Source organism: Crocodylus siamensis, chromosome 5 (assembly GCF_052110815.1).
Source record: "Crocodylus siamensis isolate JL-2025a chromosome 5, ASM5211081v1, whole genome shotgun sequence".
Classification (NCBI taxonomy): Eukaryota; Metazoa; Chordata; order Crocodylia; family Crocodylidae; genus Crocodylus; species Crocodylus siamensis.
In genome coordinates this window covers 204,092,505-204,120,465 of record NC_143399.1, presented here as the reverse complement: position 1 = coordinate 204,120,465, position 27,961 = coordinate 204,092,505, and the positions used below count along the sequence as shown (strand labels likewise).

The window sequence follows — 27,961 nt, the reverse complement described above, 5'->3', positions numbered from 1 at the left end:
GGAAGGGAGAGAGCAGGGTGTCCTTCCTTTGAGAGGGAGCTAAATGCCAGAGCAACTCCCCCCAAAAACCCCAATCCACTGAAATGTAAAGGTCTTTAGAAACAGGACTTGTTTTAAAGGAGGGGAAGAGGGGAAAAAGGGACTAGAGAAGCAGATATCTATCTATCTATCTATCTATCTATCTGCTTGTCTGGTCATGGGACCAGAAGTCCTGGTTCTGTAACAAACTCACTGCATGACAATCACTTATTCTGTCTGTGTCTCACTTCTTGCTCCATAAAATGGGGGCATGAGAATAACAGTTTGTCTCTTAGACTGAACTCAGAGCTGGTTCCTTGCTACATATATGGCCAATATCCAGCACGATAGCAGCTTTCACTGGAGCCACTTGTACAAGCTTCTCACCATCAGAGCTGGGTGAACATGCTCATCTAAAACTTGTGTTGCTGTTGCAACCTGGCTGAAGTTTGGTATCCATCTATCAGCCTTTTCTATACAAGCTTTTTTCTCTATATACCTATCTACTGCTACAACTCCACTCTTTGTTATCTATCTATCTATCTATCTATCTATCTATCTATCTATCTATCTATCTATCTATCTGTCATCATCATCATCATCATACACCCTATGTATTTATCTATCAGTAAACTCCCCCTCTATCTATCTATCCATCCACCCGTCATCAACACAAATGCCTTCTACATTTCTATTACTGCACACCCCCTCTATCTACCTACCTACCTACCTACCACCATGCACCTGCTGTAACTACCTATTTGTCATTATTATACACTGCTTCTATTTGTCTATCACTGTATACCCTGTCTGTATGTCTATTTATCAACTTGCACCCCATTTCTTTGTCTTTGTATCAATGTATAACCTCTCTCTATCTTCCTACCACCATGGACCTGCTCCTATCTATCTATCTATCTATCTATCTATCTATCGATAGATGGGTTGGACTTTGGGGGTTGGACTAGATGACCTCCTGAGGTCCCTTCCAACCCTAATTTTCTAGGATTTTCTATGATTCTTCCTATATCCATAGGTTCATAGATGTAGGGTTGGAAGGGACCTCAACAAACCATCAAGTCCGACCCCCTGCTTGGGCAGGAAAGAGTGCTGGGGTCCGATGACCCCAGCCAGATGCCTATCCAGATATTTCAGTTCATCACTTTCATATTTCTTGGACCATCATGGCTACACCACCACTCCAAATTATTATATCTCTCTTTTGCTGTCTTTCATCCTGTAGGTATCCCAATATCAATTTTTATTTTTCTGCCCATACTTCTATGACCCTCCTTGTTTTAGCTTCTGGCTTGCATTGCATTGTTTCTGGCTTCAATTGCAGCATGTAATGTAGCCCAGAAGCTAGAAAGTGTTACCTCCTTTCAGAGTTTCACCTGTTTTGGGGTCCTTTTACACTGTGCACTGGTCAGGGTATTGACAAAGAGACCAAGCGCCTGTACATTTCCCCTTGGGTTGAGATGATGAGATTGTCACTTGGTATTTTCACGGCAAGTTCTTAGTGAGAGCAGCTTTCTAACTTTCAAGGCTTGTAGCAGCCAGAACTCAGTCTATGGCAGCTGCCTGGGCACACTGCTCATGCATTTCATGCCTTCTTCATGCCTGCAGAAGAGAACCTGGAAAGGAGGATTGCAACTTGCTAGTATGCAGATAGAGCCTAATCCACCTCTCACTGAAGTCAATGAGAACTATTTCTCACCTCTATACATTTGGGGCTTGGGAAATAGGAGAGAAAGCTCTCTCGACCTTCATATGAGTCTTTGAACTATGAGGTTTAGCTAACGTTGCCCCTGTTAACACAGCCTGCATGCGTGCTACTGATAACAGTATATACACTAAGGCTAGTTCTTCAGCTGGTCTTACATCAGACCTCACAAGCAACCTTGTGCTGGAGCTCGCCTGGCCGCCCTATCGTTCTTTCTAGCCAGGCCCCATGTTGTCAGCTTCTTTACAGACGGAGTCGCAATGTGTGTCCAAACGAGCCACGTGTTATTGAAAGCCCCCGCCAAAGAGGGAGCAGCTCTGCCATGCGCTCAGCTCATACAGCCGTTAAACCTCAGCGGATATGGTTTCCATCATCACTTGTGTAACGTGCAATAACGATTGTGCTTAAAAGGAAGGCGTGCAGAAAGCTTGGCTCGAAGCGTGAAAACTTTTCCCGAGCAGAGCTGTAGAAATGGAGCGTTTATTTCTTCCAGAAACCAGGAGGCAAAATGAGGCAGGGGAGGGAAAAAATTAAAATTAGACCGTAAAGGGGAGAGCTGGGTGGGGAAAAAAATCCTTAAGGGAAGCAAGAACTCAGGGGTTGAGTCCTCTCACCTCTGCTTGTGCATCACTTACACCTGGGCCCGAGAGGTCAGAACGGCTGCATTTCACACCCATTAAGCACTCATGCAAGAAGGGGCAGGATGTCACGGACCAAGAGCAGGAAAACTCTCAGGGACTGCACAGGAGAGAGACTGGGGTGCGACTGGGAGAGCCGTAACCTGGTGCTTAGCCATATGTACGTAACATAGCCGTACCATAGGCTTCTGCTACAGGAGGAAGTACAGGAGGGCAATGAAAATGTTTTGGGAGCTGGCGCACATGGTTTTGCGAGGCAAGGCTGAGGGAACTGCGCTGATTTAGCCTGCAGAAGGGAAGACCGAGAGGGATTGAATAGCAGCCTTCACCTCCCTGCAGGGGGGCTGCAGAAAGGATGGAGCTGGGCTGTGCTCAGTGGGGGCAGATGGCAGGACAAGGAGCAATGGGCTCAAGCTGCAGCAAGGAAAGTTGAGGTTGGATATTAGAAAAAAACTTCTCACTAGGAGGGTGGTGAAGCACTGGAGCAGGTTACCCAGAGGTGGTGGACTCTCCATCCTTGGAGCTGTTTAAAACCTGGCTAGACAAAGCCCTGGCTGGGATGATGTAGTTGGGGCTGATCCTGCTGTGAGCAGGGGGTTGGACTAGATGTGACCTCCTGGGGTCTCTTCAACCCTCATTGTCTGTGATTATAAGTATCCTATACCAGGCCTATTTCTGGAACTTTTTACTTCCCATAGCAGCTGGGCGCATTAACGAGCAAGCTGCCCTCCCTCCCTGCTCCATGCTGGCTGCTGTCTGTGCATTAAAAATAAAAGGGCATCTTGTGCCTTTGTACTGCCCTTGTATAGTTGGGTCCAGAACTTAGCGCATGGCAAGACACAGCCCCTGATGTGCAGAGTCTAGAGAGACCAGACAAGGAAGTGATTAGACATGCCTGAGGTTACGTTGCAGGGCTGTGGCAGAGCCACGGGCGCTCTCTAATCTCCTGAATCCCGACCTAGTGCTTCCGCCACAGGCTCACACTTCTAATCTTCTGCAGAACTGGCTTCCCCTGCAATAGAGAAACACCATGACCACACAGCACCCAGAGTTTCCAAACTAGCTCGGCGATGATTAAAAAGCAGGGCCACCTGTGAACAGATTGCTTGTCCTTTCATTCATAAGCCCGGTTGGGAGCTGAAAGGGTTGGAAAGCATTTAGGGAAAGGAAACAGAATCAGCATCACCAGAGGGACAATGCAAACTTTACTCCCTATGATTTCCTTTTTTTTTTTCCCCCACATTTTTCTCTCCTGTTTCATTTCGGTCTCTCCTCCCTCTGCTCGGCCTGGCACTTTAAACAGTCAGAAGCAGATGGGGAGGTGGGGGAATCAACTAAACTTAAATGGAAATCTCTAAGCTATGCCAAGGGCATGCATGCACCTCACAGCCAGGCTCCCTCTGTGAGACAGACACGTCCCAGGATTGCTTGCTGGATGCTCATGGGCAGAAAGCTGGCTGCTCTCACCACTAATAGTGCCCAGGGGATCTCCAGTGCACTCATACCTATCTGCAGTCTCACTTCCCTGAGGGCCAGGCCTTTGGCTGGTGTAGGCTAGCATCACCCGGAGTCACGATCACGATCATGCTTAAGAGAGCTATGGCCATTTGGGGACTGGGCCGCTTTGATTCAATAGGGTTGATGATTCACAGCTGACAGTTTGCTTGTTCCCTTCAGAGAAGCCGGGCCAACTAAGTCCAGAGAGAAACTGGTCCATTTGTTTCTATTGTGCCACAGGGGTTTCCACCATCTAGAAACCTAGCCCCTTGATTTCAGTGGAGATGAGCTGATTTACACCAGACGAGGAGCTGGCACATTATTTTCAAAGAAGCTGTGCTGGCAGGTGACATCTGAGATTGTAGCCCTTATTTCAGCAATCCCTTAGTTTTCATTTATCTTTTCAGGGGAAAGGTGAACTGCTCCATATCTATATCTATATCTATCTCTATATCTATATCTATATCCAAACTCATATGGCTGTACATCTATGTATGTATTTAGGGTGTATATATGTGTGTGTGGGTGTGCATATACACACATGTGCATACACACTCATGCACAATACAGCGATAAGACATAGCAGAATCATAGACTCATAGACAATGAGGGTTGAAGGGAGCTCAGGAGGTCACATGTAGTCCAAACCCCTGCTCCAAGCAGGACCAGCCCCCACTACATCATCCCAGCCAACTGGCTCTTAAACACCTCCAAGGATGGAGACTGCACCGCCCCTCTGGGTGACCTGTTCCAGTGCTTCACCACCCTCCTAGTGAGAAAGTTTTTCCTAATATCCAGCCTCAACTTCCCTTGCTGCAGCTTGAGCCCATTGCTCTGTGTCCCGCCATCTGCCCCCACTGAGACCAGCCCAGCTCCATCCTCTCTGCAGCCCCCCAGCAGGGAGGTGGAGGCTGCTATTCAATCCCCCCTCGGTCTTCTCTTCCCCAGACTAAATCAGCCCATTTCCCTCAGCCGCTCCTCCCCAGTCCTGTCCCCTAGTACTCCTCTGATAGTCATAAAGGATGGCTGAACTGGCTGGGTCATAGGTGGAAAAGGTGTGTCAAAGTCAGGGCACCACAAACTGGAGACATGAACCACACCATGTAACACAATGCAGTGCAAGCATCAGGAATCCTGGGCATTAGGGATGAAGTCTCCCAGAGCCATCGTCACCATGAGGTCATGATGCGAGCTACAGTCCCAAAAGCCCGGGTTTGTGACAGAACAACACTGACCCCATCATATTACAATGCAAATGAGTTTGCAGCCCGGGATGGCAAAACAGCCAGGCTTGCAACTGAATCCCATTATATATTTAATGCATCTCTTTGCCTTTCAGTTTACATGATCAAAAATCCCATTGCTGACAAGCCCCAGCTGTCTGATCAGAAATATCACTCTGCCTCCTGTGTACCTGCATGCCTGCCTGCAAAACACTGCAGTGGCATAGCCTCTTCCAAAAAATCATAGTGATAAAGCATTGGCAAGATTAAGAGCCCTGGTTTTGTGCCACTGTTGGCAGAGCTAGCAGACGTGCCGCTCTCGAAGGAATCATGCTGTAATTCGCCGGTGTTTTTTTAACGGGCCAAACTGATCTCCTTAGCCAACCCGTAAGCATCAATTAATCTGCCCCCGGGTTCAGTTTGGCTCTTAGCCAGAAGTTATTCATTGCAAGCTGAAAAAGATTATGTCCTGATCCTCTTTTATAGCTGCAGCTGTTCTGAATGTACACAACCAAACTCAGTTAAGCAATGTAACACTTCGGCTAAACACAGACACTTGTCACTATTGCTTGACATTTTGAAGATCACTTATTTTTTTTCCCCATCTTTACGCTGCTGGGTCTCACAAGCGACGCTTCCATCAGAGAGCTGCGTGGGTTTCATTTGATTTGACATGTCAGAGAGATCAGCCATTTCCACCCCTCACTTGAAACTACCTTTGGTTTTGGCTTGGTGGGTGAGATGAGAAATCAGAGAAATATTCCATCTGGGTTGAACTGAAACAGAAATTTGGGGGTTTTGGGTTTTTTTTCCAGAGAAACAGCAACAGAAAAATCATGTTGTGTCACCCCAAAGCACTTGCTTATATTAAACTTTTTTTTTTCTTTTTTAGTTTGGTTTCAGAGTCATTTAACTCCTTTTTCATCTACCTCTCCTTCCCTTTCTTACAACCCGGCTTTTAATTTAGGACTGTTTGGCCAGTGCAAAATGCCGTTTTGCGAGGTGACGTCGAAAATTGCCCTTCTGCCTTCCTGAGACTTCACTTTGAAAATGCCGCGATGGAAATTTTGACCTTTTTTTTTTTTTAAATTCTTCCCCATTCTTTCAGCTCAGAGTAGTCACTGAATTGGAGCACATGCCCCCTCTCCCCCCAAAAGTCTGCTTTCCAGCTAATTTAGCAAAACACTTCCAATCTGTAGCCCAATAGCCAAGTATTGAGGACACTGTCCAAAGAAGGGGAGACCCAGGGTCTAGGTCCCCCTCACCTAGAGTGGTCCAAACCTATGTTTCGTCTTTGTAATTGCTCAGCAGAGGGCTTATATCAGAAGATCAAGACCTAGATAGCGCCCTGGGTCCCTTTCAGCTCTCCTCCAAAAGCCAGCTCAATGGGAAGCCAGGAGGGAGAGAGAGATGGGGCTAGGAGGAGGCAGCTAAGTCAGAGGAAGCACGGCTCAAAGAGCTGGATGCAGCCCATAAGACTGATGGCTCTAGGGTTTGGCCCTTGCCTTGGCTCCTCTCCACGGTGGGCAGAAACTCTCATTTCTGTTCCCCAGTGAGTAGAAAAGCAAAGTGCTGCAGGCCAGTTGCAAGAGGAGGGCTGGAGGTTGCCCGGGTTCTTGCATTTATTTGGCAAGCACAAGACATGTGTTCAAGCCACCCTTTGGGAGAAAGTTTGCTAGATTATAGGTGTGCTGCTCCTTGACTTATAATGGCAATTCTCTTCCAGTCTCCCCTTTCTGGCAGTATGTGTATAAAGTGATTCTATTCTAAAACTAAATCGAAAATCTCCATAGGCACCAAATATTGCGGCCCGGAGGCTACATATGCACCACTGGGTAAGTTGAGGGAATTTTGCCCTTCCTTTGTACTATGGTATAGCGTGAAGGTCTACCTCTCTGTGATTATCTTGGGGGGATGATGGGGTTGAAGGACCTCATGAAGCCATCCCCCAGGCCAAATGGGTTTTCAAAGGCAGGGCCTGCAAGAGATCGCAAGCTGCTGTCAACAGAAGAGCGACAGGCACGAACAGATATGAGCACACTTTGCAAGCGACAGAAAGGCTTTATGATGGGTTTGCGGCTCGGGCTGTCCAGCACAGTAGCGGGGACGCTGGGTATTAATAGCTTTAGAAAAAAAGCTTAGTGGAAAAAATCTTGCCAGCTCCCAAGGTCACCTCAACACGTTGAGGCAGACCTTGATGCGTTTCTGGGCCTCTTTCCATACTCAGCATTTCTGCTTCCTAACTTGGTCTGCCGTGAGAAAGCATCTTCTACCTTCCAAACAGGCCCCTGCCCTGGCCGGTTCAGACCCTTGTTATTCATTTAAGAGGGGACGCTATGGAAGAAAAGAGCATTGTTACCATTTTCGGGATGCCTTCCTCACATTGTCTGAATACTTTTCTCCTGATATCCTTCTGGATAGTGCTTTAGCCTTAGCACGGTTTTATGAATAGGATTTATTTCCTAGGAGTTGCATGCTTGCTTCAGACAGGATGCATCAAAAAAAAGTCTTGCCAGCATTGAGACATATCATGTGTGTGTGCATAGGAATAACTTCATGGGCTTGTGGAGAGTATTGAAGACAGACTGCGTAAACCTGCATATTGGATGGGATCATAGACTCATAGAAAACGAGGGTTGAAGGGACCTCAGGAGGTCACATCTAGTGCAACCCCCTGCTCCAAGCAGGACCAGCCCCAGCTACATCATCCCAGCCAGGGCTTTGTCTACTTGGGTTTTGAAAACCTCCAAGGACGGCATTTCCCAGTGCGTGAGAGCACAATAACCCATGCAACTATACACTGGATGCTCCTGTGCCTCTGTTTTGCCACCTATAACATGGACATAATTATACGTCTCCTTTCCAAAGGACTTTGAAATCCATGAATGAAAAGTGCTGTGGAAGCAGTGGGTTCTTATTATCAACTTGACCCGCCCTGAGGGTTAGATGGTTAAAAGACCCGACATCCAATCCACACTACTGCTGTTGCTTCAGATATTTAGAGGCAGAAACTCAACCTGGATGCCAGAGCATCCTGGAAAATGAGGTTGGACAGGACCTCAGCAGGTCACATCTAGTCCAACCCCCTGCTCCAAGCAGGGCCAGCCCCAGCGGCCTCATGCAGGGAAGCCCAGGGCCCTGAATTTTGTGGCGGGCCGTGCCCCTCCCTAGACACGCCTGCAGCTTCTGGTAGCCACCAGGCCAGACGGGACAGCCCTGAGGGTCAGATCCAGCTTGTGGGCCTGGTGTGGGTGCTCTAAGTGTGGGGCTTAGCTCTGAGAAGCAGAGCCACTTCTCCTGCATGCGGCATCATGTGAACGTGGCTATATTGCTTCTGAGCTGCGGTTGCCTCCTGTTTCGGGACCAGTGTAGGTGCGCTCACACAGTGCCAGCTACCATGGGGCCGCACCTCGCAGAAGATGAACTAGGGATGCAGCACCTGTAAGGATCGAACCATTTTGAAATGTCACTGCTTGGGAACCGCTTCACAGCGGTGTAAAGTCCCATGGCTTTCTCTGTACCTTCCAGTGGATAAGTACATGCTTGCACCAGCAGTGGCCTTAGGGGAGGGCAAACCGGGTGACCGCCCCACGTTTTAGGGGCTCCAGAATTTTGCAACAATTTTTTGGGGGGTGACATTATTTAAAAAGTTTTTTTTTCAATTTATGAATAAGTTTCATGGCTGGGGCAAAGAGAAATTGAAATTGAACATGTCTGACTTGCTTCTAGGGCATCAAAATGAAGCCTCTAAGGGTCCCCATGTGACTCTCTTGCCGGGGCCCCAGCAACCCCAAGGACACCACTGCTTGCACCCAGGTTTTTGGGTTCTCAAGGGCTGGGGGCATGATGATAAGGGATGAGGACATAGCTGGTCTTTAGAAAGATAGCTTGGACTAGGGAGCCCAGGGATAAAAAGTTGCCAACAAAAGGGAAAAAAAGCAGGCAGAGAGTTATGGTTGCCTACCAGAGTAGCCAGTTGCAGCCCTGGTAGGGGGTGAGCAGCAATGCAGTGTGGGATATCTGGAGGACCAATTAGAGTCGTGTTACACAACACTTGCTCTCTGCTGCGACCATTTCAAACCAGTTCAAATTAGGACTTGATTGTCCAGGTGCGCTTTTGGAAAGCAATTTTTTTATCAGCGGAATAGGCTGCTTCAGGTTTACACTGCATTTAAAACGGGCAAAGTGCTATGTGTGTCTCCGTCCCTGGAGGCTGCGCGGCTAGCAGCCACATCGGAAGGTCACAGGAGCTGTCTGCAGACTTGAGCCCAACATTTTAACCTTGGCAGGAAAGTTCCCATGTCAGGGACTCATTGAGGACATTGTACTACTACCCCTAAAAGTCTCCCGGACGATTTGGGGGTGAAGCAGGGCAGCGCTAGGTGTGGGTTATACAAGTCGGCTTGGGATCACAGGGACATACATGGTAGAGGAACGCCACACTGTGGTGCCCTCAAATACTTATTGCATTGAGTGAAGTAGCTGAAAGCCAGCTGAGATGCTGCTAAATATCCTGCCGTCGCGGCTCCCGATGGCAGCGTAAATAGAGCCAAAACAACCAGCTTTTCAAAAGCACTCCATCCCCTGTAATCACAGGTGCCTGGGCAATACTTAACACCTCCAGACTAGTGCCTGAAGTTGGGGACTGCATATTACTTACCTTTTTTTTTAAGCACTGGTTCCAGGGCCAACAAACCTGGGGTGTCTCTCCCTCCCCATCTCCCTATCTCCATGCCCGGTCGTGAAATGGAGACCTCTGGGAACACTTAGATCTCGAGAACGGCACATTGCTTTTGAAAACCATACTGAATCTAAATATAGTTCAGAGGTCTGTTTTGTTTCCCATCCATTTTCAGTGGTAACTTGTGGCTGGGTAACTGATGACTCGCTGCTCCCAATAACTCTGCGGTGGTTTTTTTCCCAGAGAGGGGAGAAAATAGCATGAGATACCACCCACATATTCATGCTGGTTTCCAAGAGGAAGCCATGCCGAGGTGGCAGCACTGGCAACCTCGTTAGTATTTGTTACCAAGCCTTCTCGGGTTGCTATGACATTCGTCCATCAAAATCCTCCAGCTCCCGACACGGTGAAGCTCTCCAAACACCGTGGCGAGAGGAGCCGCACGCAGTCACTCTGCACCAACCTCCTCCTCTCCTCTGATTTCCATCTGCACAGCTTTGCATTCACCAGTCTGCATGAGGGAGTCATGGGCATGGCCAACCAGAAGTAGACCAGAAGTCTACCTAGCCAAATATCCCATTTCCAATACTTCAGAGGATGGGTCAAGAAACCTTGCAGCAGGAAGTCCTGAGATAACCTGGCCTCAAGGAAAATCTCTCCAGCCCCTCATCTGTGATATCGTTTATAGCAGGAATGATCTACCTCTGGTGCAGCTACGTGGGAAGGACACTGAAGACCAGCTTTCTATCAAACACAGTGCTTTTCAGTGGAGCGAGCATGGTACTAGCACCAAGAGACCCAAATCCCATTCCCAGGTCATGTGCTGGGTGACTATAGACACTGCATGCTCCTGTGCCTCTGTCTTGTCACCTGTAACATGGGTATAAATATACTTCTCCTTTCCAAAGCACTTTGAAATCCATGAATGAAAAGTGCTTTGGAAGCAATGGGTATTCTTATTATTAACTTGACCTGTCCTGAGGGTTAGGTGGTTAAAAGACCCTAAATCCAATCTATACTACTGCTGTTGTTTGGGATATTTAGAGGCAGAAACCAGACCTGGATGTCATAGAGTCCTAGAAAATGGGGGTTGAAGGGACCTCGGGAGGTCACATCTAATGCAACCCCCTGCTCCAAGCAGGGCCAGCCCCAACTACATCACCCCAGCCACGGCTTTATCTGCCCGGGTCTTAAACAACTCCAAGGATGGAGAGTCCACCACCTCTGTGGATAACCTATTTTGGTGTTTTACTGCCCCCCTAGTGAGAAAATCCTTCCTAATATCCAACCTCAACTTCCCTTGCTGCAACTTGAGCCCATTGCTCCTTGTTCTGCCATCTGCCCCCACTGAGACCAGTCCAGCTCCAGCCTCCTTGGAGCGACCCTTCATGTAGTTGAAGCCTGTTATTAGCCCAGTTCCCTCAGCCTTTCCTCATAAGTCATGTGCCCCAGCCCCCTAACCATTTTAGTTGCCCTCCACTGGACTCCCTTCTGTGTTGTGGATCCAAGAGAAGATTAATTCACACCATATCTATCCGGCCAATGTAATGTTGGCATGGATAGTGTTAGAGGCATGGGAGATTACAGGTAATCTGGTGGAACCCATAGCATGCATACTTCCTCCCTGGATCCATGCAGGGAGGCTAAGGACGGATTACCGTTTCACTGGACACATCCATGTGGCACTTACCCAGGCCCTGTAATTGCTGTTTTTGGCACTTGTGGACACTTATGATCCCTAGCATTCACCTAGCTACCAAGTACATGCCGTAGGCTGTGCTCTTGGAGGACGTGGCTACCCATTTGTTTACCCGGACGCAAACCTAAGTCACAAAAATGCAGCTGGGCAAAAATCAATGCTAAGCAGAGGCGGGTATATGTTAACCCAATAGTCAACTGATTAGGGGCAGCCACTCGGGCAGCAGGGGATACAAGTTCTCAGTCCCCTTGGCCAGAGAGGTTTAAATCTGCATCTCTTCTTAGCCCAAACTTCTAAATACCAGGCCACAGGTTAGACACTCATTAACCTTCTCTTGAAGCCAGGCCCCTGGGCAGCCAGAAGAAGAAGGTATATGTAGCCAGGGGCAAAAGGACAAGCTAGGTGGAGAAGTTGCTGTCTTGATCATTTCAGGATCTATGCTTCGGTACATTTGTACAGAGCCATGCACCTTCCTGGCTAAGGGTGGAGGCTACAGCATGTGGACAAGAGCTTGGACATCCATGGGCCAGGTTCTTTGGGTAGATCTTTTATTAAACCAACTGAGTAGTTGGACAAAAAGTGGACATAGGATGGCAAACCATAAGTAAGTGCCCAAGGTGGTGTTTATGCATTTGGGTAAATGCCATTTAAGCCCATAAGAGGAAATAGGAGTCTGCCCTAGGTGACTTGGTCAAGGTCGAAGAGGAGGTCAGTAGTAAGGACCAGAACATCTAGTTCCTGGCAAGCCCCTTTACAATGCAGCCAACCTTCCTGTAATGGAAAATGGATCCCTGCTGTGGTCCAGTACATGTCCCACCCTCCCGATAATTTGTTTCGGCTCTTCAGATCACTCCTACCCTGGGCTCCTGTTATTCTGAGACTTGAATCTAGGTGGCTTTGAGTTTCAGATAAAAACTCCAACATGAGAAGCATTTGACTCCTCATCTGGACCCCATCTGACCAGCGTCTCTTTGATTTCACAGTAAAGCCACATGAATTTGAGATGCACAACCTTTGCCAATTGGTGCAGGTTTTTTGACTTAATCTGTCGTGAACCTACCAGTGAGCCACGTTTTAAAATGGGGACTTGAACATGAAAGCAGGAGAGCAAAGAGTGGTTGTTGGGCCTCAAGAGGAAAGTTTGGCCTAGAATATGCAAGTGTGCACGTGTGTGTACTGCAGTGTATGTCGTGTGCCATGGGTTTGCATGCACTTAGTTATGATCATGTGAATATGTATAATATGCGCAACATGTGTGAGGGTTGTGCATTTGTGTGTGGGTGTATACTGCAATGCATGAATGCCGGTGTGTATGCTGTGCATCAGTGTGCACGTGTCTGCTGGGAGGTGTACATAGTGTGTGGTTGTGGGATGAGATGGGGAGGCAAGGCACTGGAGCAGGCAGAGGAAGAGGGCAGTTCACTCAGCTCCAGCATGGTGACCTACCAGCAACATAAGCCACACAAAACCAGCACCCATGTGGTGCTGCCCATCAGGAACAGGGGCATGTGGTCTGGTTGATAAATGGCATGGCCTTGAGAAGCACAGGTCTTGTGAGGCCAACCTGCACCAAAGCAATATATCATCCTGTACAATCCCAGTGTGGAATAAATTGCACCTTCGGCCCTCACCCATCTAGACATCATACATCTTCCTGCTGGCCAGAGCAGGGGGACAGCCACTGGCCTATGGTTCATTTTACATGGCTTCCAACTACATCCATCTGTCTGACCAGTCTCCGTGGGGACTCAGCTTCAAGCTTGCTGGAAAGCCAGCTAAAATGTCAGACTATAAGTGACTATGATTTCCAAATCTCCCTGGTATAGACAAGCACTTCAAGAATGACCCCGTCTGTAGAGGTGCCCACGTGGCTGGCAATGGCATGCACTGAGACTTCATAGAAACCCAAACTGCGGGAATGGGTTGATACCTCACTGAGGGCAAAGTGAACTGCATTTATCTATGTAAAGGAGAAGCTGAATATTAAAGAGTTGAACATGATAAGATATCAACCATTACAATCATGAGATTATAAGGAAAATCTAATGAGGTTCAACAAAGGCAAGTGCAAAATCCTGCACTTAGTATGGAAGAGTCTCATGCATTGCTGCAAGTTTGGGACCAACTGGCTAAGCAGCAACTCTGCAGAAAGGGACCTGGGGTGACAGTGGACAAGAAGATGGAGATGAGCCAGCAGTGTGCCCTTGTTGCCAAGAAGGCTACTGGCATCCTGGGCTTTATTAGTAGGAGCGTTGTCAGCAGACTGAGGGAAGTGATTCTTCCCCTCTAGACATGATGTGGACACATTGGAGACAGTCCAGCGGAGGGCAATGGAAATGGTTCAGGGGGTGGGGGACAGGACTGGTGAGGAGAGGCTGAGGGACCTGGGCTGATTTAGTCTAGAAAAGAGAAGACGGAGGTAGGGTTTAATGCCATCCTTCACCTCCCTGCAGGGGGGCTGCAAAGAGGATGGAGCTGGGCTGGTCTCAGTGGGGGCAGATGACAGGACAAGGAGCAATGGGCTCAAGCTGCAGCAAGGGAAGTTGAGGCTGGATATTAGGAAAAATCGTTCTCACTAGGAGGGTAGTAATGCACCGGGACGGGGTACCTAGACAGATGGTGGACTCTCCATCTTTGGAGGTTTTTAGGGCCCAGCTTGAGAAGCCGTGGCTGGGATGATGCAGTTGGGCTGGTCCAGCTGTGAGCAGGGGGTTGGACTGGATGTGACCTCCCAAGCTCCCTTCCATAATTCTATGATTTAAATCAGCAAAGGCCCATCCACTTCTATGGATTCAAGTCAGTTTGCACCCTTTGAAGCCCTGGCCAACTGAGACTTTAGTCACTCTCTTCTGACTCCAACCTGAGCCTGGCCACATCCCCAGGACCTTAGAAATGCCCAGCCCTTGTATCATGTTTCCCTGTTGTCCTAGAGGCTTATGCTGCAGGGACCCATCCAGGCATGCTAGTAAGATCTGGATTCAATATTTAACAAGTCTTTTTCATCAGTAATTCCTATGGTATTATGGTCCGCAGGGATGATCCTGCTTTGAGCAGGGGTTTGGACTAGCTGTGGCCTCCTGAGGTCCCTTCCCACGCTCGTTGTTTATTATTGCATTATTCTTCTGCAGAGACGTCAAGAACCAAGGGGCTTCAGCAGAGCAGCTAATCTCTGATCTTTTATTTTCTTACTCTTTTTCAGCTTGAATTCACACCTGAACAGATTGAAGGTGAGTAGGTTTGCATCACTTAATCCACAGTAAATACTCTCCCTGCCATGTGTGGGGCAGAACAAAAATGAGATTATCACTCCTTGACACGAGGGCGGTTTAGCTAACTGCTTTGCTATTTGCCTATATTAGAAGTAGTAGCTGCCGTATGATCAAACCTAGAAGTCCTGTATGAGATCAGTGCTGCATTGTGCTACATAAAGACATAGCAAGAGGCTTTCAGCATAGGCACACTGTCCTTTTCCTCCTGAGTAATTTACTCCAGATCCTACTTGGCAGGACATTTATTCTGTAGTCAGGAGAGGACACAGGTGCAACTCTCTCAGTCTGGCAGTCCGCTGTAGTCTGCGCCATCCTTGGAGGAGTTTAAGACCCATCTAGACAAACCTTTGCCTGGGATGATGTAGTTGGGGCTGGTCCTGCTTGGACTAGATGTGACTTCCCGAGGTCCCTTCCAACCCTCATTTTCTGTGATTTTGTGATTATATTGCACTCAGGACAATATGCATTCCCCTGCTCTCCTGTGTGTAAGAATAACCCCATGCAACAAATACGCTCTTTCTCTGGACAAGACAGCCCTTCTCCCCCTTGGAAAAAAATTCCTTGGGTTCAATTTGAATCGAATCTGTTTCACCTACATGATGACTCTCCAGGGCTCAAGGAAACATATATATTTTGGGGGTCAAAAGCAAACATCCATTCCAGTTTCCTAATCACCAGCCCCAACCAAAAAAGCGACATACCAGCCCCGCGTATGGGCAGCTGTGAAGGCCACATGCCACAGCTGACCTATTTTGTGAGATGTAAGTTGGACGTATGATGGGTTCTTCTGCTGGGTCTTAACAGCTGGAATGATACAAGCTTCTCAGGGGTAGTAGCCACAAGACAGGTCATTATAAGCAGATGAAAGTCCTTTGGGGATCCTGGTTGACTACAGGGGGCACGGTGGGGCCACTCACTGCCACTGTCAGGGGTTTTTCCCAACCTGGTTTTGCTAGATGAATGCTGTAGGCTTGGAAGAAGCGGGTTCTGTGGCCCGTTCTGCCACTGAGTAGTTTGACAACCTTTGGAAAGTCACTCCACCTTGCCACCTCAGCTTTAGTCTCCTGTCTAACACTAACAGATCTGCATGGTCAAACTGGACACATGTTTTTGGGGGCAGACCCAGATTCTAGGTCTTGAGGTCTTATGTGTACCCATACTGATGCTGAACCAAAGCTGGCCCTTTGATGTCCCTAAGCATGTTTCCCAACCCGTAAGGAGGACAACAAGACCTCTGAAACATAGGCTCTATCCTCTAAATGATGGGTCACAGAGCTCACAGGGCCCATCCTGAGCTGTAAGCCATCTTCTTTATACCCAGGGGCACAAAAGGGCTGCACAACAGCCAGATCTCCGCAGCTGGAGCTGGGGTTGAACTGGCTCCCGTGCCCTCTCCCTTTGCTCAGTGGTCCTTACCATAAGACGTTTGGAAGGTAAAGCTGATGCTATAAAATGGCCAGAGGATGTTGCTGAAACAAGCTGACCGGCAGCCTGGTTTCCTTGGGTTTGCAGAAAGGGAGATGCATGGAGAGGAGGATGGTGTAGGGAGATGGAGGGGAGGGCTTGTCGAATGGCCTCGTAGGAGTTACTGCTGTTCATCCTGCTGCTGCGAGGACAGGGGAGTGGAGAAGAAAAAAAAGGGCATATAGAAAAACCTTGGGGGGGTGCAATCTGGGGAAGGCCTGTCCCCAAACCTCCTGCTAATGGCCGAGTCAGCTGAACAGATAGAGGAAACCTCAGCAAAGGCTGGCGTGTGTGTGAGGTCTCAGGGAGCAGTGCCCTGCGTGTTTGTGCAGATGCAAGCAAAGAAAAGCCACAGCAAAGGCAGGCTGGAGGGGCCACTTTCACAGCTGTGAAAGAAGGGCTGTGGTCTGCAGGCCAATTAACAGTAAAAGGAGTGATAATAACCAGCCAGGCTGGGCAGACATCATCCCTGGCAACAGCGTGCAGGGGAAAGCATCCAGAAACTCAGCTCCTGAGGGCATCTGCCCGGGCCACATGTCTCTCAAGAACCAAGTGTGCCAGCGGAGGGATCAGACCGCAGTTTCTGACTCAGTTTCTGATGTGGCCAGGCTCAGGCCAGGCTCCACTGTCCACCTCTCTGGACTTTAGGAGGTCAAGTCACTCCCTGTTTCATTATGAGCTCAGGAGGAGGTGATAACCCAGGCAGCAGCAGCTTGCAGAGGGTAGGAGACATTAGGGCCAGCACGTGGCTGCTGCTATACCTGTCACCATCCCAATCAGTGCAGCCCTCCCAGCGGATGACCTTGGGGGCTGGGGAATGAATGGGACTACTCGCTTTGCTCCTCCTGCATCCCTGACACGGCCTCTCTACAGCCCTGTAAGAAGGTCCAGCATCCTCTGCCAGCTGCAGGATGACAGCCTCCAGCTTGGAGAGCAACAGAAGCAAGCAAGACATGGATGTAGATACTTCCCTGGCAATCAGCAATGCTGGAGAAACCTTAATATGAGCTTTCTTCTCTTCACACCTCAGCTTCCTCCCCTGCAAAATGATGGGCACAAACTCCTGCCTTGTTGCAAAGGTTAATGGCTCCTTGGAAAAGTACATCATAGGGTTATACCTAGGCTCTGGGGCTGTGGCAGTAATGGTTGCTAGCCACGGTTCCCAGATGTGTCCACCTGCTTTGGGCCATGGCAAAGTATGCAAGTGCAGGTGCTCAGGCAGTTCTGGCTTATGGTGGCTGACTGTCTGCACAAACTACCCTTAGCCCTGTGCCCTGTTTCAGATCTGATTCACTGATCCTCTCTTGGTTATTTCTGCTTGTCCCCACTGGGGGTCTGGATGTGACTGCAGAGAGCATCTCCTCCAGCGGTCAGCAGGACCATCAGCACCGTAGCACGGACCTGTGCCTTTAAAACAGGAGTCACCCCTTGAGCTGGAAGAAGCATCAGGCTGTTCCCCTCAATGTGGACCAGCCACTAACACATTTTAAAATCGTGTTGCAGGATTGTATCGTCCTATGTCAGGTGGCTTCCACGGCTGGGACATCCTCCTGCTTCTACTGAACAGTGCCCCCCTTTAGCTTGTGATTTTGGTGGAGAGAGAGCTGAGTTCAGCCCTATGTAGCCATGGTCTGTTAGTCACAGGTCACTGGACACCCCATAAAACATCCCCTCTTGATCCTAAGAAGAGGTGGATCAAAGTCATGGAAGAGGCAAGTCCAGGAGAGGACCATGCTTGTGGGATCTCTCTGCTAATGAAGTACTGGTGCAATATAAAGTCAATGAGCCTGATTCTTGTCTATGCTCAAGCTCTTTTACAACACTTCACTGGAGGTGAAGTAAAACTTAACATACACCCATTTTAACTCTTTTTCACAATACCGGAGTTTGGAAAGGGTCATACGTGTAAATGCCAATCAGGTCTAATGACCTTGGGAAAGTTTATTAAGTAACTTAGGCAAAGGGGGAGAGTTGTGGGTGTAGCCATCAGCAGGACAAGCCCCTTCTGCTATGTCCACTCGCAGCTGCAGTATGGTTTCTTAGGGACCATAACCATACGTTATAACTAGCTAGAGGCTCCTCTGAGCAATACTTGAGTAGCCTGAGAATTAGGAAGTAACTTTAGGGGTTAAATCACCTACTTACTGGGTGCGTCTATATGTTCATTAATGCACAGTGGTTACTGCACATTTAATTTAAAACTTGTATAATCAAGTCCTAAATAAATGAGCAGTAAATAGAGTCACTATGCAGTAGTGTGGATGAATGCCTGTTTAGTGATGTTACTACACGGCAGGCTAGTAATACTGTGCAGTAGTGTACTAGCACAGTTTGCACTGTGATGTGCTACTGCCCAGTGTTATTAGGCTACTGCACAGTTAGCATCGCATGTAGTTGCACCCACTTCATACCACCCTTACACCAGCAAAATGTTTCTAAACACAGCACAAGTTACCTTGGAGTGGGTTTGAAATGCTTTTCTGTGTGATGGGTTTTCCCTCTCAAACCTGCTCTCCAGAATTAGCTCTGGCAAGCTTCTCCTTTCAAGGCTATGATGATGTGGATCTTAACAAGACAACTCTACTTTGTGCCCAAGATCTGGTGCTATGATGGCACCCCAAACTATTATTTCATATGGGAAAGGATGGGTCTTGGATAGAGCAATGTGAAATACGCTCTCTGTTACCAGTTTTCTTTACTGAGTTGCCAATGGCTAGGTGTGTGTACTGGGCAGGGTATTTCTGGCCTCTTCCACTCCAGCTTGCTGAGAAGAGAAGAATATAAGCAATTCAAGCTGAAGGCAGCAGTAGCAGTTAGTCATAAGAAAATATCCATAAATGCTGCCAGTGGTTTAACAGCTAACTGGAGTATGAAAGAGGCAACAGCAGCATTGGCTTCCCTGCTTTGAGTACAAGGGCACTGGCCAAAGTGCACAGAGGGAGAGATGCTTTTTGTCTATTGACAGAAGTGAGCTTCCAAACCCACAGGCCAGTGCTTTGATTACAGTGTAGTTTCATTAGGATGAAAAAAAAAACAAAAAAACCCAGCTGTAAGTGCCTGCGTGGCTTCCTATTCCATTAGCAGGCACTGCAAGGCCATATTGGCACCATCTCCTTGCCACGCTGGGATGGCTGCCAAACACTGACTCAGCTTCATGCCCAAACCTTGCAAGAAAGGAGCATAAATGTCTTAGAGGTGTTTTGAAACTGCACTCCCCATGGCGTCCATCTTGAGAGCAAATGGGAGGGATCTAGGACCATGGTGATGTGCTAGGAGAACAGGATAGACATGACCCTCAAAGGCCCATTGCAAACTAAGTTCGAAGCTCAGGTACCCTCTTCACTTCCCTAGGTGCTGAGACAGAATAGCAAGAAGCTAAAGATTTCAAACAGGCAGTGGTTGCAGAGAGCCCCTGGAAGTGTGGGGCCAGTGTAGACATGTCCAACCACCCCTAAGAGGGCTCAGGGGACAAGACAGTATTGAATAGCATCTCTCCTGCCAGTCAGGGAAATGTTCCTTCAGGGAAACAGGACAAGAAAAAAAAAGGGGAGGGAGCATAAGAGAGCCAGGGAAAGTCTGAGAAGCTTTACTGGACCAACTATAACACAATTTAGGAGCAAGGCTTCAACTCAGGAACTGCTGACACCATAGCCATTTGGCCGCTGCACCCCATAGAGTAGGTCTCTATCTTCTAAACCCTACTCATGGCCCATGCCAAGGGTTGCTGTCCAAGGAGTGCACCGAGGAAGGGCTACTGAATCTCGTACCGTGCAGGGCACTCCTGCTGAGCTGGAAGGTCCCCAAGGTTAGCCTTTCCCATGAGTTCTCCTGTATTTCTTGATCCGGAAATACCACAAGAAGGACCATTTGACCCCTCTGGTTGAATTCCTGCGTGGAACTAGGAAGTGCAGGGGAGGAGGAATGCAAACATTTAAGATAACAGCAACAAGAAAAGTTAATCAAATTCCTCCCCGCCCCCCCTTCCTAGTTACAAAAGAAAGCGTGCAAGGCCCTGCTGAGCTAGAGTTTGGGTGAAGGTTCAGGTTGGTTGTTACTTTATATGAACGAGTTTACTATCAGTCTCTTTCTCTTTCTGTTTGTCTTTGTGTCTCTCAGAATTTAAGGAAGCCTTCTCGCTTTTCGACAGAACTGCTGGCACAGAGATGAAAATCACATATGCCCAGTGCGGAGATGTCCTCAGGGCTTTGGGGCAGAATCCAACCCAAGCTGAAGTCCTAAAAGTCCTTGGTAGGCCCAAACCAGAAGGTGGGTGGCTCAGTTTTTGTCTGTAGCTTGAAATGAAAACACCCCAGGAATAAACTGTCAGGCTGAACAGACTATATCCCTCTCTTTGGATGGAAAGATGGAGTGCGAAAGAGCCGTATAGTTTTACTGCCAAGGAGAAAGCCAATCACATGGTCCAAGTACTGGACTAAAATTCAGGAGACCAGAGCTCAGTTCTAAGCTCTCCTGCAGATTTTCTACATGAGTTCAATTTTCCCATGCCTCAGTTACTCCCCTACATTTTGAGACTATTTAAGGCACTGACACTCAGTCCTGACTGGCTCCAAAGCTACACAAGTGGTTGTCGTTAACCAAAAACCCACAACAGCATGGACACTGCCAGGCGATCCATGGCAGATACACTTCAGGTCAGAAGAGGAAGAAAAAAGCCCTCCGGTGCCGTGCATTAGTTAAGGTTTGCACGGCACGTGTTGCGTTGTTCACAACTGCAGGAAAGACAAACATGATGCATGCAACACAGCAAAAACTCTCATAGATTCATAGACGGTAGGGACTGGAAGGGACCTCATGAGATCACCAGGTGTGCTTGGGCAGTAAAGACTGACCCCAGCAAGATGCGTGTCCAGATATTTTTTGAAGATTTCCAGTCAATAACATGTCTGGGAGCCATGTCTGAATATCACTGGTTAGAGGATAAAATTCACCCCTACATAATGGGCATTCAGAAGTTATGGCAAAGGCCATGGGCATTTAGCTGAGGCCGCATTTGTTTCTTCCCCGTCCTAAAGAAGGGCACTTTGTGGTCAAAAGCTTGTCCAATACCTCTTCCATCTTGATGCAGTAAAAGATACTACCAAACCTTGCTGCTCATAGTTTCCCTGCATTATCACGACCACAATGGTACAACCATGCTGAGGGGCATGCGAGCAGAGAGACTGGACGTTAGCCCATGTTCTGCTTTCAGGAGAAAGCACCATGAGGTGTTTCAGGGTGGTTCTTAATGTCTTACATGTAAGGGGCTCCATGTCTATCTGCTAAGAGCAATTTCAGCCTGAGTCACTTCTATGAAGACCCACACCTGGAATTACTGTCTGGTTGCTTCATGTCCAACTGAGGTCACCTTGGAGGACAAGGCTCTTATTGAATCATAATGGTGGTCTAGAGACATAGCATGGATTGGGCTGCTGGTGCAAGTGGGGAATTGAGGGATATCTCTAGCAGGAGCTACCCTATACAAGGACTCTTCTGTCAATCTGGAAGGCAGAAAAGCATGGAAATCAGTAAGGGAAAAGGCCTATCAGACACCCGGTCCCTTTCTTGCCACCACAGTATACTTCGCTCATGTTACTTCACAGAATACGGCCAGTCTATCTTTAAACATCTCCATGCCATAGGGCTGCCATTGCCTGTTGTGTAGCAACATGGGTTCCACCATCAGGAATATTTCTCCAATATTCAGGTTAGTTTGCTCTGATTCCTTCTCATTAACAAGCCTTGATTAAAGAAAAGGGGTTGTTTTGACTCCATGACCCTTGTCGGTTCAATTTTCCTAAATTTAAACATTTCAGATACTGTCTATCTGCCCATCTGTTCCCAAGGCATGTTTCCACATCTGTCCCTGCCTCTAGATTTACTATGTTCTTGGGCTACTGCCAATTCAGCTGATAGCTTTTCCATGCAGTGCCATGCACACCCTTTGTGAGGTCCCCTGTGCGCTCTGAAAGGCCAGAGCATTCAATCCCCTCTTTCTTTTTCCTTTGTGCATTTGCAGAAATGCAGTCCAAAATGCTTGACTTCGAGACCTTCCTGCCGATGCTCCAGCACGTCTCCAAGACCAAAGACACTGGCACCTATGAGGACTTTGTGGAGGGCCTGCGGGTTTTCGACAAGGAAGGGAATGGGACTGTCATGGGGGCTGAGCTCCGCCATGTTTTGGCTACACTGGGTAAGGAGAATCCATCTTCACATCCTTTTGGCTCCTGAGGCCTTTTCCATATAGCTAGCAGTGTCCTGGCAAGTTTGAACATTCACCACTGTCCCTGCAGGTCAGATGGGCAACTGGAGACTGAGGTGGGGGATTACATTATCCTCCAGTAGAAAGCCTACAAATTGCAACTATGGCTGGATGGATTATTGGCCTGGCTCATTATGGCAGATCTTATGTTCTTATTATTACTGGTTATTGAACAGAACATTTGGAGATGTTTCCTTTGGCATCTCAAAACTCAACGGGGGACACCAGGGTGGGTAATGAATATGGGGTAGATCACTCTAGAGATGTTTTCCCTCTATAGCATCCACTTCAGCCACTATAGACGCAGCGGACTGGGCAAGATGGATCTCTAGTTGACCATCTGACCAAGTATGGAAAGTCTCGTTCTTACATCCAGCTAAAGATGATTGACCTTCACCTCAAATGCCAAGATTTCCTTCCTTCCTTCCTTCTATTGCTCCGTTTTCCCATGAAAACCCTTAAAAGTATTGGCAAAAGGTTAAATTTAAGCTGGGTATTGGGGAGTACCGACTTAGTACCAAACAGTTAAATTTGTAGTAACATTTTTGTGCACACCTTTGCCTGCTATGAGTGAAAGGTAAATCAGGGCAGCTTAGCTCTGCTTTATTCAGACATGTTGCCCCTGATTTGCTCCTGTTTGCTATGGGGAAATTGCAGGCAGATGCTGTGTGATTAGCCCCTTTCCCTTGTTAACTCATTTCATTTTGACTGTTGGGCTCTAATCTAAGGACACAGACAGGTTAAGATGGGAAATTTAGCATAACTGCATGTCAACCGATTTGTTATAACTGACCACTCCTATGTTGCAGTAAGCAAAACTAAACTGCAGTAACTTAACCTAAGATGGGCAGCCTGTCTCAGTTTAACTTCAGTACAGTGCAGGACAGGTTGGATGAAAGAAATATGTAGAGAGGATTCAGCTGACCCACAATAAGACCCTTACTTTTTAAAATGATTTAACTTTTCATCTGCCTTAAGGATGTGAGGCCAAATAATCACCCAATTCTGGAAAATATTTGCTTTGCAAATGGTGAAAAACTCACGTCTCTCTCCATTGTTTTTTTCCTTTTGTCATGTAGATTTATAAGGAATCTTGTGGTTTATCTCCTCTCCTACTGACTCATTTATTCAGCTGAAATGGCTCTGCGATGGGCCTTTGCTAAACTTAGCAGAGAATTTATAGAATTTTTTTTTCCCTATCACCTCTTGACTTCGGAAATCCAGGGTTTCTTCATGCAATGAAGAGTGATGTCATCAACACACGAGCCAGCCTGAAAGTGTGGCTGTAAATCAGGGTGAAGCTTTTTTTTTCTGTATTCAATAGCACTGAAGTGGCTCTGTTGTCACTGGCAACTTAGTAAGCCTCTTTTGAGATCAGCTTTTACTCATTAATTTTTGGTTAGTTTTTTTTTTTAAAGGAACCAAAAGATAGTCCCCTCTTGAGTGGAGACCAAAACCCACAAGAGATGGGTCCTGATATGAGATTTTGGCTCTGAACTCCAAACTTGTGATTCAAAGGGCGGTGATTCCATTTTAGCTCTGGCCTCCACTAGCAGTACAACTAGAGATTTTTAAAACAATGACATTTCAATAGCTGACCCCTTCTCCCCCATGTATTTTGTTTGCTTACTCTGGGCCTAAATTCTGTGATGGGAGGAAATGGGTACAATGTCAGGAAATCCAGGGGTGTCGCACGGCTCAAGCCACCTTCTACAAAGACACCAGCCTGGTCAATTCTGCAATGTTGCATGGATATTTCTTTCTGCAATGTGCAGCATCCATGTGCCAGCATCCAGAGGAGTACTGAAATGGTTGGGGCAGGTTGTGTTCACTCAGGCAGGAAAGTTCAAGAGTAAGCACCAATCAAGGGCTCTTATGCAGACTCAAGTCCCTTCGACTTTGATCATTCTGGCTGCATCTACATGAGACGCTGACTGCGCAAGAGCTCATGACTACTGCGCAGTAGCTCTCTGCCTTAAGTTTGAGTACTTTGCCCTTGAACAGAGTATGGATAAATTTGTGTCACGCTGGGCCATCAAGAGGGCACTTCATATGGTGAAAGACAGCCGTCTTGTCCAAACACTGTGACCGTGTGCAAGGCATTGCAGGAGGCAGGAAGGAGTTTCAATCTTCTAGGTGAGGGACAGAAATTACACATAAACTGGTACAAGTCGTCAGGAACCAGTTCAAATCTGTAACAGAAGTTCAGTGCCCATAAATTGCTTTCACAATGGCCAAAACTGGTTTAAGATCAACCTGGATGGATGTAGTATCAGACTTAAATAATTTAGGTTAAATCAGCTTATTGAACTTCTGTCCCACATCCCTTCTAGATTCAAGTTAATTCACAGTCCCCCAGCATCCCAGGATGCTTTGCACCTCCCCTGAAGATTCTACCTTGCAAGGTGGCCAGGCTAGCCTTGGCTCAAACTGTCTGCTCTGGCCGAGCAGGGAGACATGCTTCAGCACCCCCCAGCCTCTGACTTGGGACACTGCAAGCCTGTGACTGCATTTCTGGATCAAAAGTGAATGTCTGTTCACTTGCTTATTGGTTCAATCGCTGCAGTTTAGACTAACCTGTGGAGATTGAATTGATTCAGTCTCAGGCTTTTTGACTGTCTGTACTGAGCCCTAGTGATGATATAAATTTGATTGGTGAATGTTTTCATGTCCAGCACTTCGGGAGACCACATATGCTTTTTACCTCTCAAGCTTTTCAAGTGGCTTAATTTTTTTTAAAACTTTATTTTAAAAACATTAAAAACAAAGAGCAAAAGGGCAAAAGTGTGGAGTCCTTCCTCACACCCCACCAAGGGACTGGACATCAAAGCATTTGTCAGTAAAAAGCTACCATTACAACCTGAGATTGAAACCCTGTTTCCTCCTCTCCAGTATTTTTTTTTTAAGTTATTTTTAACATCTTATTTAATCTGGTTTATATTTGACTCTTAGTGCTCCAATAAGAGATGAAGGTTCAAAAGTGTCTTATAACCTGTTTTTCTCCCCTATAGTATTATGGAGAATATAAAGGTGTGCTGCTATAAAGTGAGTAGCAATGGTTTGAAGGCACCCGGGCAGGCAGCAAATACAACATGGAAGAAGGTGCCTTTAAGGCATAGGTGTATTTTGGAGGGTGATTACAACATGACCAATGGTTCTTGTACACTGAAATACTGAGCAGGATATTTTTTTCCTGCCTAGGTGAGAGGCTGACTGAAGAGGAGGTTGACAAGCTAATGTCCGGTCAGGAAGATGCCAATGGCTGCATCAACTATGAAGGTAAGACGTGGAGTCAGATTTGGATGGACCTCTAGGCTTGGAAGTTTGTGAAAGGCTGTGAACACCTGGCCCACAGATGATTCAGATCTGGATTTGGTGTTCTCCAGAGTTCGACGAGGTTAGGCACCAGCATCTTGTTCAGGCTTATTTCACTGAATGAGGTGTCATACCCTTTCTGCATTTGGGGATGGTCATGGTCTGACTCAATTCAGACAGACTGTTATAATGGTCTGGAACGGCTATTTCTATGTTCTTGACACTTTATCTCTTGGAAAAATTTTCCTGGCTATACACAGACCTCTGTGTCTTTGAATTTGGGCTGGAAATCCACCCTGAGATTGCCTCAATGAAAAAATATTCAATTCTCTAAATCAAACAGGGCAGAGTCCTAAGTACACTCTTTGCTTTCCTCCTCTGACCTGATGATTAATACTGTGCATTTGAAAGCTTGTTTAACTTTATCCCAACTATGTATTTGGTCCAATAAAAGATACCACCCCAACAAAATCCTAAGTACTGTACATTATGCAAGAAGTCCATGTGATAGAAGGGAAGATGTGGGAGTGATACAATCATAGGATATATGACTGGAAGGACCTCCTGGGTCATCATGTCCAGACCCAGTGCTGCAGGCAAACCCATCATACAATCTTCTGTCTAAGAAGCTGCCTTGGCAGAAGGAACCATGTTTGCCCAGTTGTCTGGGGAGCACATCTGAATCAGTTAACAACTTGTCTAAATCTCACTCCCCTGGGTCAATATATAGAATTAGGGAAATTATAGATTTTTTTCCCCTATATTTATATATTGGTGCAAATAGGAAAAAAAATCTATAGCTAGATATATTTATATCTATCTATATATGTATATATCTATATACATATATTTATAGATTCATAGGTTATTAGGGGCTGAAGGCTATTAGGTCAATATATATCTATATCTATATATACATAGATATATATTGGTTCAGAAAAAAAATCTATAGCTAGATAGATATATAATTATATCTATAGACATATAGTCTATCTATATCTCTATCTATATCTCTATCTGTATATAGATAGATATCTAACTCTATATAATCTATCAATCTATATTATCTATCTAGATATAATTATATCTATATATAGGTAGAGATATAGATATAGATAGACATATAGCTATATGGATATAGATATAGATATAATTTTGCAACAGCCAAAATGTTCTTGGGCAGAAAATGTGCTGCTTTGCCTGAAATAAACTTTCTATTTCCTTTGTTAAACTTCATTTTTTTTTTTTTTTGGTAATAATTATTGGCAAATTTACTGTGATAGAGCAAAATGCCTCTTGACATTTACTTTTAGAAATTTGGACTTTGTGGCTCAGATCAAGTATATTAATGTTTTGCTGAGCCCTTATTACCAAGGTTTTTGAGGTATTACTTACAAAGTTCAGCTGCAATGCTTGTATTAAACAACATGAGGAGAATGGCATTAAATAACAACAAAATGTTATAGATTTATCCCAGTACCCCTGAGATATACCCATGGGCAGGATGATCAATGCTCTTCTCTTACTGTTCCTTCCAGCTTTTGTGAAGCACATCATGACCAACTGAACGCTAGGTAAGCCTCCTCCTCTTCTCGCAGCGCTGTTGTTTGTCCAGCTTTCCTTATGGTTGTTCAGCCTACAGCTCGACACGGTCGAATCACGTGCACAGAACTGATCCTTTTTCTCCAGCGATTCTGCTTCCAAAGTCATTCTGTTAGAAGCTACAGGTGATGATCATGAGACAAAACATTGGATTGACTTCCCAACATGGTGTCTTCTGATTCAGTTGTGTGAAGGGGACATTTAGCTGCTTCAGATCATTTTTCTAGAGGTTGCAAGGCAGGTAAAGCCGGAGAAGAATTTCAGATGATCACTCTGACATTGAAAACTATGGGTTTCTTAGCCTTATATTTACAGGTCGTTCTTCTGTGTGAATTAAGTGACACTTTTGTGTAGGTGGGCATTACAGAGGGGCAATCAATAGAATCACAGACTTATAGAAAATGAGGGCTGGAAGGGACTTGTCCAACCCTCTGCTCAAAGCAGGACCAGCCCCAACTACATCATTCCAGGCAAAGCTAAATGTTCAGCTTATGAAGCCCTAGTGTGTTGCACTTATTATGAGGGTGTACATTAAATAAGACTGGCTGTGTCTACATGTGTGGTGCACTGTGC

The 27,961-nt window shown here is 46.7% G+C and overlaps 1 protein-coding gene across 1 annotated transcript in view; it reads left to right on the top strand.

Moving 5' to 3' along the window:
* MYL3 (myosin light chain 3) overlaps positions 1-27,961 on the top strand; it is a 39,749-nt gene that overhangs the window by 8,010 nt on the left and 3,778 nt on the right. Inside the window, exons 2-6 of the mRNA XM_090047964.1 lie at positions 14,679-14,706; positions 20,329-20,478; positions 22,229-22,402; positions 25,673-25,750; positions 27,325-27,360. Coding sequence (XP_089904090.1) covers positions 14,679-14,706; positions 20,329-20,478; positions 22,229-22,402; positions 25,673-25,750; positions 27,325-27,353 — 459 coding nt within the window. The 3' untranslated portion in view covers positions 27,354-27,360. The remainder of the gene's footprint in view (positions 1-14,678; positions 14,707-20,328; positions 20,479-22,228; positions 22,403-25,672; positions 25,751-27,324; positions 27,361-27,961) is intronic.